At 39.6% G+C, this 12,796-nt stretch overlaps 1 protein-coding gene across 2 annotated transcripts in view; it reads right to left on the bottom strand.

Annotated features, from left to right (window-relative positions):
- Positions 1-1,793: 1,793 nt before the first annotated feature.
- Positions 1,794-12,796, bottom strand: part of LOC129352713 (vitamin D3 receptor B) — a 31,416-nt gene continuing 20,413 nt past the window's right edge. For both annotated transcript variants that reach the window (XM_055021829.1, XM_055021835.1), the window contains 3 exons: positions 10,231-10,382; positions 7,979-8,095; positions 1,794-7,846 (listed from right to left, as the gene is read on the bottom strand). In XM_055021829.1, coding sequence (XP_054877804.1) covers positions 7,593-7,846; positions 7,979-8,095; positions 10,231-10,382 — 523 coding nt within the window. In that variant the 3' untranslated portion in view covers positions 1,794-7,592. The remainder of the gene's footprint in view (positions 7,847-7,978; positions 8,096-10,230; positions 10,383-12,796) is intronic.

The following is a 12,796-nucleotide window of genomic DNA, read 5'->3' as shown; positions in this document are numbered from 1 at the left end:
GATGCTTCAAAAAGCGTCTTGACACGATTCAAAGAAAAAGCCACAGCCTCAGTTTGAGTTTCCTCCAAGCTCTGAGCCTTTGAAGTATCTCAGCCTTTTCATAATGAGGCAACCGGTTGATGCCGATCTATCAGAATTATTGACATCCTGCTAAAATATAGACAAATCCCAGACACATTGTTGGTCCCATTTGATGATTTATTTTCTTACTGACTGAATAGAATCACAGGGAATTATGTAAATGTGGATCAAGTCATCTTCAGTCATTTTGATTCAGCAATTTATTTTTTTGTTGTGCGTTTACTTTGTGTACTCTATTGTACGGATTTTACAGTATTGGCTAATTTGGGGAACACATTATTCCAGAAAGAAGAAAATGAAAGCGCTATAAATTATTTCCAAAGTAGTGACCTAAGCATAAAGAGAGTGCATGCTAACTGACCCTAACTTGTCAGAAGCCTGCCGGTGTGTGTGATTTTCAGATCACACACACCGGTTGTTTCTCTGCTGTACAGTACAGCCAAAGAGCCCCCATCTCATGGATGCTGTTGCAACCCGAGACCCTCTTTCCTTCGTGCACAGATGCAACGGCTCAGCAGGGCTGCATGAGCTCAACCTTATCAGCAGGCAAAATAAGTGCCTCCGCTTCATAGCAGAGCTGACAATTAACTGTCGCCCGATGACTGGATCGCTCTGATAACCTTTTATTTGTTCCTCCAGCGCATCCACACTCTTGCAATCTCTCTCCATCCGTGTCCAGCCCCGGAGATACAATCTGAGGTGAACTCCAATCTCTTCCGACATATTGCTGGTACGTCGGATGTACCTTGATATAAGTCTAGTGTGGGTGTTAATCTGTACTGGTGCGCTTCAGTAATCGCACCACAATTTTTTTTTTTTTTTTTGCCATGCAGCTGCCCAGTAAGGACTAACTGATTTTTTTTTTTTTTAACTGTTTGCAGCTGATGGCATTGGCAAAATCTGAGGTCATTAGGTCAGAGATGGGACGTTGAGATATGTAATGAAAGACACTGCCCTCTAGTGGCTAATTGACAGCATAAGACAAAGACCGTGAAGAGACAGCGCCAGTTTAAAAAGCCTCAGGTTCATTGAAACGTCCATATCATGAAAACTGAGGAGCTAACTGTGTGGTGACTTTGGGTAATGTCTAAAATTATTAGAACACCAATTTTTGGCATGGATTAATTATATTTTTATCTGGACTTTGATTAGGACATTTTAATCCTTAAACACGTTTTGACCTAAACCATTCCAGTGGAACTTGAGCTGCATGTTTATGCATTTGTCCTGCTGAAAGGTGAATTTCTGCCCCTGTCGCAAGTATTTTGGAGCTCTGGGAGGTTTATTTACCTCCAACCATCTTCCCTTTCACTGTTGACGAATATCATCCCTACAGTGTGACGCTTCAACCAACTAGAATCACTACTGTTACGTTGTGGTGATAGCAGTATTTAGCATTAACTACAAATTTAGCTCAGGATAACTTTTCATCAAAAAGGAAAATTCAAAGCCTAGTCTTCAAAGTAACATTCATAATTTTCCTTACTTAATTACACACAACGATGAACTAATTTGTGTTCTCAAGCATAGAAATCTAAAAATAAACACTTAAATGTTTAACTAAATGGTGACAAAACATGAGAAGAACAAACAATTGAATGCTTCTGCCAGGGTTGACTATATTGTAGGAAAATAAGCAAAATTAATGTGTGTTAATTAATGTGTGTTAATCTTCACAGGTCGTGTTTCGTTCAAATCTTGCAAAGACGCAATTTGCTATATACAATTTTTTATTTTTGATTTGCAAAACAAGACAAAATAAACATTACATTAACACCAATTTATAATAGAAAAAAATATATATATATCTTGAAATTACATTAGAATTTAGGAGACTCGACTGTCCTGATGAACTGAGCCCTGACATGCTGACGGATGCAGGCAGTTTACGGCTAGCAGTTGGAATCAGTCTACATGTCACAAGTGCTATATTAAGTGGTTTTGTTGGTTCGGGTGGGATTTGGAGTCAAAGTGCAGGGCGAGAATTTCATGCCAGATTCCAAATTGTTCATTACAAAATGGGATTACACAATTGAATGACAGAAAAAACAAAACAAGAAGTCAACCATGTGGTCGGATGACCTTTCTGTTGAAATTTCCTGGAGGAACTTGTGGAGCCGGCCGGCCCCGTTAATACCCTCCTCTTGTGCGGTGAAGGGGCTCCTGTTATGGCACACGGCTCAGGGCGGATTTAGCTGCGGCAACTCTGTTCCCCTTTACTCACCAATGAATAAAAATAAAAACACTCCCAATTTCATTCAGTGTTCACCTGAAGCAGTTTGACATGAAGACAAGAAAGGCTCACCAACGTGAACGCTGTCGTTATGATGCGAAGGATCTGAATGGAACAGATTTTCCCAGGAAGCACCAGTAAGTTGCACATGTTCTGAAAGACGCAACAATCCGAGGAGGCTTGCCCCCTCCACTGCCGCCTCGTACTTTGGACGATGTTATTTGTGGTGTCAACTGCACGCAACATTTTGGCGCCCAAAATAAAAAAAAAAACAATAATAATAATAACATTTCAAAAAGAAGCAGCATTACATGGATATTGAGGATTTTCCCTCTTCTCTTCAACTTCCCATTGGTGGGAAATTGTAAAAAAAAAAAAAAAAAAGAAGACTTTGCAGCAGAATACTGAAAAAGGTTAAAGGAGAAGGCTAGAAAAACAGACATGCATTACAGAGCTCAAGCTATGCCGAAAAAATCGCTCTTCTTCTGTTGCAAAGTCCGTCAGGTGGTTGTTGTTGTTTTCTTACAGCTGCATTCACTCCGGTCATTTCTCTTTAGTTTCTCCTTTGAAAAACGACGGGAAGACGCCGCAGATATCAGCATCATGGCAGCGAGATTAACTGCATCCTGTCGGCGACTGTCGTTATAAAAACAGTTAAAAGAAGCGACGGTGCAGATAAGAATGCGGCGACCTGAGCGAATGCAGCCTCATCCTAGCCAGAGTGCAGATGGTCAGAGTACAGGCACTGGTTAAAAAAAACAAAACAAACAAAAAAAAAACTAAACAAAGCACACAAAAAACACTCCTAGTATTTTGTGTGTGAAGAAGGGGGAGGTGGAGGGGAGGCATTGCTAATTCAGAGGAAATAAAAATTGCAAAATGACAAACAAAAACCATGAATGACTTCGTTAGCTGGACTCTCCCAAAATGTGTGAGACATCTCTGAGGTAATCATTGAAGTGTGACTCATTAGACAGCAATAAATATCCACATGAATACAAATATTTAAAAAAGTAAAAACAGAGGCAAATTCTTAATGCTAAAGCAAAAATATGAGCTAAAAAGAGGTAGGTTTTTCTTTCTTTCGTTTGTTTTTTTTTTTTAGGTAGATCATAATATACATCCATTGCAGACGCTCCTTTTTGTAAGAACTACATTTATGTCAATTCCATTATAATGCCTGTTCTGAAGGGGGAAAAAACCCAAAACTTTAAATCCTTTGTGTGGACAATGGCTGACAGTTCGGCGTGAATCTACATTTGTATTCCAGACAGGATTTGTAATGGCCACAGTTGTACAAGAAAAATAAAATAAAATTACAAAAACATCTTTAGAACGAGAGGGGAAACTGTAAAGCTTGCTGGTGATAGTGTACCTTAACGTATGTCTTTTGCAGGCGTAGTTACTGTGTTATGATGCTGTTCTTGAAAAATAAATCTAGACACAGTCTGAGCAACCTAGTCACAATAACAAAAAACAAAACAAAAAAAAAGCAAAAGAAAAACAACAAAAAGAAGAAAAAAAAAACAGGACTCTCTGACGATGCACCATTAATGTATTGGTGTGATTTGGGGGAAAATTAAATAAGAGGAAAAGACAAAGTAAAAGAAAAATAACATGTAATCAGAGCGAATGCAGCCTCATCCTAGCCAGCCTCATCCTATGCCATTTAATGTGCCATTAAATGGCATTTAATGGCACAAAAGAGGATGTCTCCCCCGACGCCATGTGATACTGAGCACAAAAATAATTTAGTGTTTAATTAGTGGCTACAATACATTCTTGCGAGCTTTTCTGTTCGGTTGTCAAATCCACAAGTGCAACTCCTCTGTTACCCTGTTCTTGTGTGGAGGGAACTCTCCCTCTGGCACTTACACATTCACTGATCCTCCCACGCTGCCAGACACACACAAATCAACGGGGCATCAAATCAAAAAGGAGAAGAAGAAGAAGAAACAGAGCAAAATCAAAACCCACATTGTCATACGAAACGGGGGGGAAAAAATGAACATGGAGACTTTCAAATCTTCAGAAGCCAGTGTTCAGTAACCAAGCACATCACAAACCCCCCCACCCTTCATTAGACTGGCACTAAACACACACGAGTGGTACTACCTAAACACAATCGAGTTTTAACTCCTAACAAGTTCAATCACAGCAGGGTCGTTTGTAGGGCACGTCAAATCAAATACAAAATAAAAGTTAGACATTATTATCTTTTTTTTTTTGAGGATGGGATACTGAAGGGCGGCTTTAACTTGTGCTACGAAAGCTGGTTGAAAGTTGAGCGCCGACTACCAGCTCACAGAGCGTCACAGTGACTGAAGTGTTGAAACAAAGTCTCAGTGACTTAGAACAGGCTTCATCATTGTGGAGGATTTAAAAAACAAGCAAAAAATCTGGGCTGAACCGATCAAAGCAACAACTCTTTATGCGCCCTTATATGGAGACGACGCCACAAAACTAGGCGCTCTCTTCCTTCGCCATCTTCCTTCTGTAGTTACATTTACCTACCGAGACGAAAAAGAAAACACCCACTGTATCTTTTTTTTTTTGTTTTGTTTTTTACATTTGTCAGGTTACAATCTCAAACTTGGATTTATCCAACACAAAATGGCACACAATTGAGAGGCGAAAGGTGCTACTTGAGATCAACAAGCTACTTTTTCACCCACTTCCAAAAGCGGCATGTGTGGCGAACAACTTGCATCTGGAACGCAGCGTCTTGTAGGTGAAAATTGGTGGTGGCAGCCTCATGCTGTGGTGATGTCTTTCTTCGCTTTTGACAGACAAGCAGAGGACGACATGATGAGAAACGGATCAAGCTAAATACAGTCGCACTGGATTTTGGGGGGAGAGGGGATAATTCAATACTAATTTCTTTCCCATCCAAAAAAGTCTTCTTTCACTTCACAAATATATTCTACTTTGTGTTGGTCTCTCTCACAAAATCAAACAAGTGGAAGTTTGCGTCTGTAACGTGACAAAATCTGAAGGTTCAAGAAGTGTGGAGACTTTTCTAAGGTCTGGAGGTTAGACATGGGGTGGTGGTTTACTCTTAGCTTAAATAGACAAAAAGACGTTTTTCTTTTCCTTTGACTTAAATCGACTGCTGTTGTAGAGAAGTGTGAAAATGACTTCTGTGGGAGAATTGCTTCAACACAAAAGACATGTCATCTTTCAAGGTCAAACCTAAACCCCACATGTAGCCTGACAACACTGGCCTCAGTTCTTAAATGCTCTTAAATGCTTTCTTGGCAGTTTAGTTTACATGTCAATAGATGCTGTCTGGCGAAGCTTCAGCCAAAGGTGACTTACAGCAGAGAGGAGGAAGAATCCTATAAATATACAAGCTTATGTTCCGAAAGTCATTCACAAATGCCATTTTAGCTAAGGACATGATGATTCCCAGGTCTCCAGAGTCATCAGTTCCATGTACTTTAATATAGCAGGTGTAACTTGGCAATTTATATGGCTTATATGTGAGAGCAGCTTATCCTCTTACTAAAAATTTACATTGCAAAGTGAAATCACACTAAACAGATGATAATCAGTCCAACACACAAGCAATCCCTGTTTTAGCCATTTCTTGATCTGTCTCTACTGAAGGATATGCCCAAACAAAAAAAAAAAAAACACAGAACAAAGTGCTTCAAAATAAAGTGTTAATAAATCCGAATCGAATTATGTTTGCATATTTCTTTCTGGGGCGGGGGAAAAAAAGAAAAAAAAAAGTCTTCAGGATCCTTGTAGCCCTATGTACAGCGGTAGACATTATATATTTTTAATATATATGTAAATATATATACCTGGTATTTACAGGATGCAACCACTAGAGGGCTGCGCAGCATACAACATCAAACAGGAGGGCCAGGCTGTGGAGGTGCACAGCACCTCTGCAACGACCCGGCCCTCGGACATTCTAGAAAATCCACTTCCCAGTCAGAAACGAAAGGGGTGTGATATTTGTGGAGGTCCGAAGCAGCTTCCCAAGCTCTCCGCCCTCTGAGCTCACGGTATACTGGATAGGAACAATTCATGGAATTGGTTTTTATAAGCGAAATGACACAAAACGCGCAAAAAACAACTATTGCAATTATTTCCATATTTATGCCAAGTCCAAGTAAAGTATGCAGCTATATATAAACAAGAAGATAGGCCCCCAGCTTTGGCCTCCGCTTACTGTTCCAGTTCGGTTTGGCATGTTAGCCCTTTAAACATCTGTGATAATATACTGGATGCAGAGGGGTGGCTTAACAGTGCTTAGAATATATGAGATAGCAGTATTTATAAACACAGAAATCAACAATTAAACCATAGATTAATCAAAGATACTTTGAGGAGTTACAAGTCATTAAGAGGTCTTGGTTTGATCAATAATTAGCAGTGTAAAAATCGCTAATACAACTAGTGGCTAATTCTCACCTCAAACCCAGCCACTTCATTAAAGTCCTAAAGTCCTAGCAAAAACCTCACAAAACCACAGAGAATGCTCTGGATTCTGCAGTATAAATCCGTATGACGATAGTTTCCTTCATTATAGTCAACTTGCAGAGTGGCTGCACGAGGAAAGCTAACTATGGAGCAGCAGTAATGGAAGCCGTTTCTAGATTATTTGACCATACCTTTGGTGAAACTTTGAAAGGCATGTGTTTAAATTGTGCACAGTCATTTTCATATGTTGCCTTGGAAAGAAGCAAAAACAAAAAAACCATTTCAAGATGACCAAAGATTCAAAGTTGTGTGCAGGCACCGCTTTTGCACTGGTAAACTAGAAATGTGCGGTATCCAAACTGTTTGTGTGAAAGCGACTCCTTCACCGAGGTGATGTAGTTATAAAACAACCCAGTAAAATGAAGAGGTAGCTGAACTGAATGGCTAAATGTATAACTGAGGATGCTTGTTGTGAAAAGTTGTGTGCACACAACACGTGCACGCACAAAATGTCCAGGCATCTTAAAGCAGCTGTTTGAATTAAATAAGTAGAAAAACATGTATATAGATACATAGGCAAATGTCCTGTGGATAGCTTAGTTTGTAGTACATGACATTCCCTTGTTTACTGTGTTATTTAACATCTGCTTGCTCTCCGCACAAGCTTGGCCTTTACAACAAGACACACTTCTTCAGACGTTACAGAGATGAAGACGCACACCAGCACTCACGCACGCACACGCACTACACTTTCTCTGCTCCACTTGCTCCGTAACCCACGTCAGCTTAAAATCCATCCGGCACTTTCTCAGCTCTCTCCATTCGTTTTCACCAGCGGTGGATTCTAAGAGACTTCGCTGCCGAACACTTCCAGCACCAGCGGAGTGAGCTGCATGCTGTGTTCCGGCTGGAAGGACAGTGTGCGGTACTGTTTGGAGTGCTCTTCGTTGAGGCTGCGCAGGTCGGCCAGCTTCTGGATCATCTTGGCATACAGCAGCTGTCCACCCAGGTGGTGGAGCCGGATGTAGGCCTGCAGAGTCTCTGACAGCTTGTCTTGGAGAGCTTCGATTCTCACGTGGTCCTGCACACCTGGACGGTCTGCGTCGGATGACAGGGGGGGAGAAAAAATATTTACGGTTGTTCCAGAGGTGACAGAGCAGGAATAGAAAATAATATTTCTATGTTCGGTGCAGAACATACAGAACACGCCTTTCTCCCTCCTCACAGTACCTGGAGAGAGCAAACAGATGGCCATCAGCAGCACATGTTCCTCTTCCTGGAGGTTCAGCTTCTTCAGGCCCACCTGGAACTTCACCAGAGGCTCCAGCAGCTCCAGGGTGTGGCCCGCTATGAGAGATGAGCATATAATTGCATTCTGGTGAAGTTTACGCTCACAAACTAATGGCAGCCTTCTGCGAGATACCAGCATTCGTGGCTCCGTCCAGTACAGCAAGTTGTCCCTATCGGTAAGATGCAGTGCTTTAGATGCTGCTCTGCATTCTTTCAATGTGAAGTAATTGTAGTCGACTGAGCGCTGTGGGGAGGTTTACCGCTGTTCCATGTTTACGCCGTTTGTAGACAGCGGCTCTCGCTGTGCTTTGCGAGATCACCAAACCTCAGACATGGTTTCGTAATCCAGACCGATAAGGTGTCAGTGACCTTTTCTCTCACCTGTTCGTTTAATTGGGACATGATGTGTTGCTTTTTAAGATCTTTCAGCCTACTTTTCAAATAGGGTCTATTTAAGTGTTTTGTTGATTTTGGAAGTAACTGCTTCTGGCTGTACAAAATGAACATAGAAGATGTGAATAATCCCCATTAATAATAAATTTTTAACAATGTGGTATTGATAGTCTTTACTCTTATTATTTTAAAAATGAATTTCTAATCTCCCCAGGTTGGTTGACATAAAAACTTCTCAAATCTCAGAAATGGTTTCATAATCCAGACCGATAAGAAGTCAGAAAACAAAACTATGTGATGAGGCAATTACTGTTTCACACAACTGTATGATTTTATCAAGCCTTGTCTGGTTACTGGTAAGCATTTGACGTTGCACCGTTATGTGCAATGTTGCCCCTCCCCTGCATGTTTCTGCCCATTTCTGGTCAGCCAGCTAAAAATTAAAGTTATATAAATAAATAAAATAAAATATCACTCCAACTTTTTCCTCACTTACAAATAAGAAAAATTTGTCTCCGTGGAAATACATCCACTCACTGAAAACATGAAGAGCCAAGAGTCGTAAAATAAAGCAGTGCCACCCTTCGCAGTTGGCAAGCGACAATCAATCTCCTAATATGAGGCCGTTATGATACTCTAAGGAGCTGAGCAGCAGAAAGGTCAAATATTCTGCAAAACAAGCTTTTGAAAACCACAGCTACTTTCAGAATGTCTTTATTTTTTATTAATAGCTAATATGTTATATTAGTTTATGTATTAAAATAACAAAAATAAAGGTCAAGTTTTATGACAGAAATATGGAGTGCATTATAATATTTTAGCAGCAGCAGAAATAGATGTTGCTTTTCAGTTTTAAATGAGTGGCTGTCATGAAAAACATATTTTTATGTAAATACACTGACATAATAATCTTGCAAAGGTCATCTTACCTGCCCAGTCAACATAAATATACACAGAGCTCAGCTTTTAACTCAGTACAGATAGGTCAGTGTAAAACGGTACAAGTAACGGAGACAAAAGAGCATCATGTTTGTGACGTCCGCCTCTGTGCCGAGTTTAACATTATGAAGCAAATTGCTATATATTGCTATTTAGAGCTACAGAATTTAACAGATAAGGTTCCCTGGCTTTCTGAGACTACCGCTACTTTACATTAATCGATCTAAAAAAACTAATGCACACAACGCCCTTGCAAGCATGAATTTTTTTTTTTTGCTCAAACTTTGTTGAAAGAGGCTTTTCTGCAAGTCCGCCAGAGTGAATGTTTTACAAAAGCGTAAAGAGCACAGAATGCACACGCTATTGATTAGTGCATGAGAAAACATACTTTCTAATCCCTTTAACAACGTCTGTTCTCTCGTGTTTCTGACAAACACTCAGTGACCGAAAGTCCTCAGCGACAGATAAGAGCACACTTCTCCTGCTGGTTCACAGACTTGTTGTTTTGCACAAGCAGCAGGTCAGGAGTGACATTCCTTACGTGATCGCAGAAAGCGATCCTACTTGAGCGGTAAAGGAAAGCCATGCCCAAAGGGCTAAAGATACGCAAGACTGATTATGCAGAGACAATTAAATTAGCACCTTTGTCCCAAAAGAGTAAACACTGGGCATTTCTGGTTACTGTGTGTATTATTTATAACCACTGATACAGACACCTGCAATAATATTCTTAACATATTTACATATTTTCTATAACGTCTAGCAGTTAAAAAGCGTTCAGTTTGTAAATAACCTTGAACAGCGGCTTGGCTTCAGAGCAGTCAAACTGACAAATCAAATATAGCAGCTTTCAGACTGACCTTTGGTGACATCACTGAGCTGGTATTTAAAGTCAGTCGCACCGCAGCTCCAGGTCATGTCTTCCATGCTGAAACTTTGATTCGACCGCAGCATGATCACCTCAATGGCACTGGACTTGAGCAGAGCAATCTGGTCCTCTGCAGTTAGCTCCCTGGAATAAAAGAAGCATGATTTATTTCAAACAAGGTGAGCAAATAAAACTGCAAAACCTACGACTAATCATATCAAACTCTATTAGTTTGCTGTAGAAAAATCATGACGCTTTTGTAATTAAATTTTTCAAATGCTGTTGAAGTTCAAGGCGACTCGGGACTCTCAAAGATAACGTGCAACTGTTTGTTTTGTTTGCAAGCTGACACACGGACAGGTTGCTGCGTCTAGGGCTTAGCTTAGTTAAAACATTTAATCTGGTAACAACAATTCTCTCAAAAAAAATTCTAAACATAGTTAATGAACTGACAGGAGTTATGAGCTGAGGCCTGGAGACGTCAAGGGGAGGACCCAGGGTGTTGTTGAAGGGATTAGAAAGCAGATTCAAAGAGGGCAAACAGGGTCTAAGGTGATTTTTCACGTCCTTTACCTATTATGAAACCTTTAGGAAAATACAGGCTCTGGCTTGTTTCTGCCTTGACTTTGAATTGACCCTTCGACACACTTTGCGTTTGTCCCTGACACACACACTGACACACACACTCCAGAAAAAACGGTTTCCATGAGGATAACAGAAACAGCCTCCGGAAAATAATTTGTGCAGCACAAAACAAATAGAGTGTCAATGCACCGATCAGCAATTTACAGATATGTAAAGCGACTTTAAAATATGTAAAGTTTCATGTAAGAGACTGTAGTTTGTAATGCCAGATAAAATGGAGAGATTTATTCGTCAAAACACGTCCCTGATCTTCATCTGAGTTTTATTAAACACAAAAAAAAGAAACGTCAATTTTTACGTAGAAAAGAAGGACGTTGTAGTGTAGAAAAAAAAAAAAAAACGATTTTCAACATTTTACCTGGGAATCACTGCGTTACATTTAGTATATCGTTTCTTTTTATATTTTAATTTTAAGGCGCCACAGAAAGATCTAAACCAGTCAGTACTTGTATTTCCTGATGTTACTGAAATACATTCTAATCAGATTCATACGTTGGGTGTGTGAGTGACTGTAGGCGGAAACTTTGGCTCTTGAAGTTTGGAGAGCTACTTACAAGACACACTTGCAGTACGGTTTTAGAAAATGACTACTGTATTATGAAACAAAGCATTTTGTGAGGCAACACATCAGTAATCTGGTGGCAATGGTCATTAAACCATGGCTACATGCCACACTATGGCATAAAATCAATTCATTTGGCAGAAAAGATATGTGAGCAAAGTCTTCAAAAGTGTGTCAAACGTCACTGTTAGATAAGAATACATGAACTTTACAAATAAATTAACACGAGGAGCGATTCCAAAGGTTTAGGGAAGCAAAGGTTTTGTTTTCCTAAGTATATCAGAATAAAACAAACAAAAACAACAAATGAACAAAAATGAAATCAATAAAAATAGATTATAGACAGTAAAATTCCTCCTTCCAGTTTATCTCTTCTTGTACTGTTCATGGATTAAAGTGAAAGTTCACAGCTGGGAATCAAAAGCAAAACCGTCAACAATTCTTTTGTTACACAACGTAGTGATTTGCTTTTCTTGCTATATTCCTCACAACTCGAAAGTACTCCTACTTTTTGAACTTTGTCACTCCATAAGCATAAATCTTCATATATTTTGTTTGCTTAATATAAATGTGTAAAAAAAAAAAGAAGAATATACACCATAACTGTTTAAAAAATATATTTACAATCTAAAAAGTATGGCATGTATGTATTTCAGGCTACATCCAAGTCAGTGCCTTGTTCCCCATCTTATGTTGAAATAGCAGATGCAAACGTTTTGTTTTGTGCCTTCTGCAGCTTTGTACATTATTGAGAACGTTTGCTCATTTACCAATCACGAAAGCTCACTGTCGGTCTGGTGTGAAACATTTGTGATATCAACGTTTCTGACATCTGTTTTGATGTCTTGCTGTGGATTTTCAATTGGATTAAGATCCAGACTTTGACTAGGTAATTTCAACATGTGAATACCTAAATACAAGCCATTCCAGTCTTGTTGGAAGGTGAATTTTGGCAGAGTTTCAAGTCGTTTGCAGCTCCTGATGCATTTCCTTTCAGGATTGCACACACAGACTGACAGGATTGTAGACTGTTGTGTGTCATCAGCTCCATCCATCCATCTTCCCATCAACTCTAGCATGCGTGTCGACGCTAAAACTGCACAGTGATGGCTTTTACACGACTGTATTCAGACGTAACAATTTAAAGCGGTTGAATACAAATGTACACCATACTTTTCTGGATTCTACAAAAACGGATAATTTATCACATTTTTTAAAAATCATTTTGTGTTTTGTGATAAACATTCAAATTTGAGTCAAAATATGAATAAATCTCAAAGCGTGTGAATATTTTAAAAAGTCCTGTGGATGGTAATGCAAGTTGAAAGCTGTTTCTCAGTTGAGCTTGAAG

Source organism: Poeciliopsis prolifica, unplaced genomic scaffold (genome assembly GCF_027474105.1).
Source record: "Poeciliopsis prolifica strain line A6 unplaced genomic scaffold, Auburn_PproV2 SCAFFOLD003, whole genome shotgun sequence".
NCBI lineage: Eukaryota > Metazoa > Chordata > Actinopteri > Cyprinodontiformes > Poeciliidae > Poeciliopsis > Poeciliopsis prolifica.
This window is presented reverse-complemented; position numbering and strand designations above follow the sequence as displayed.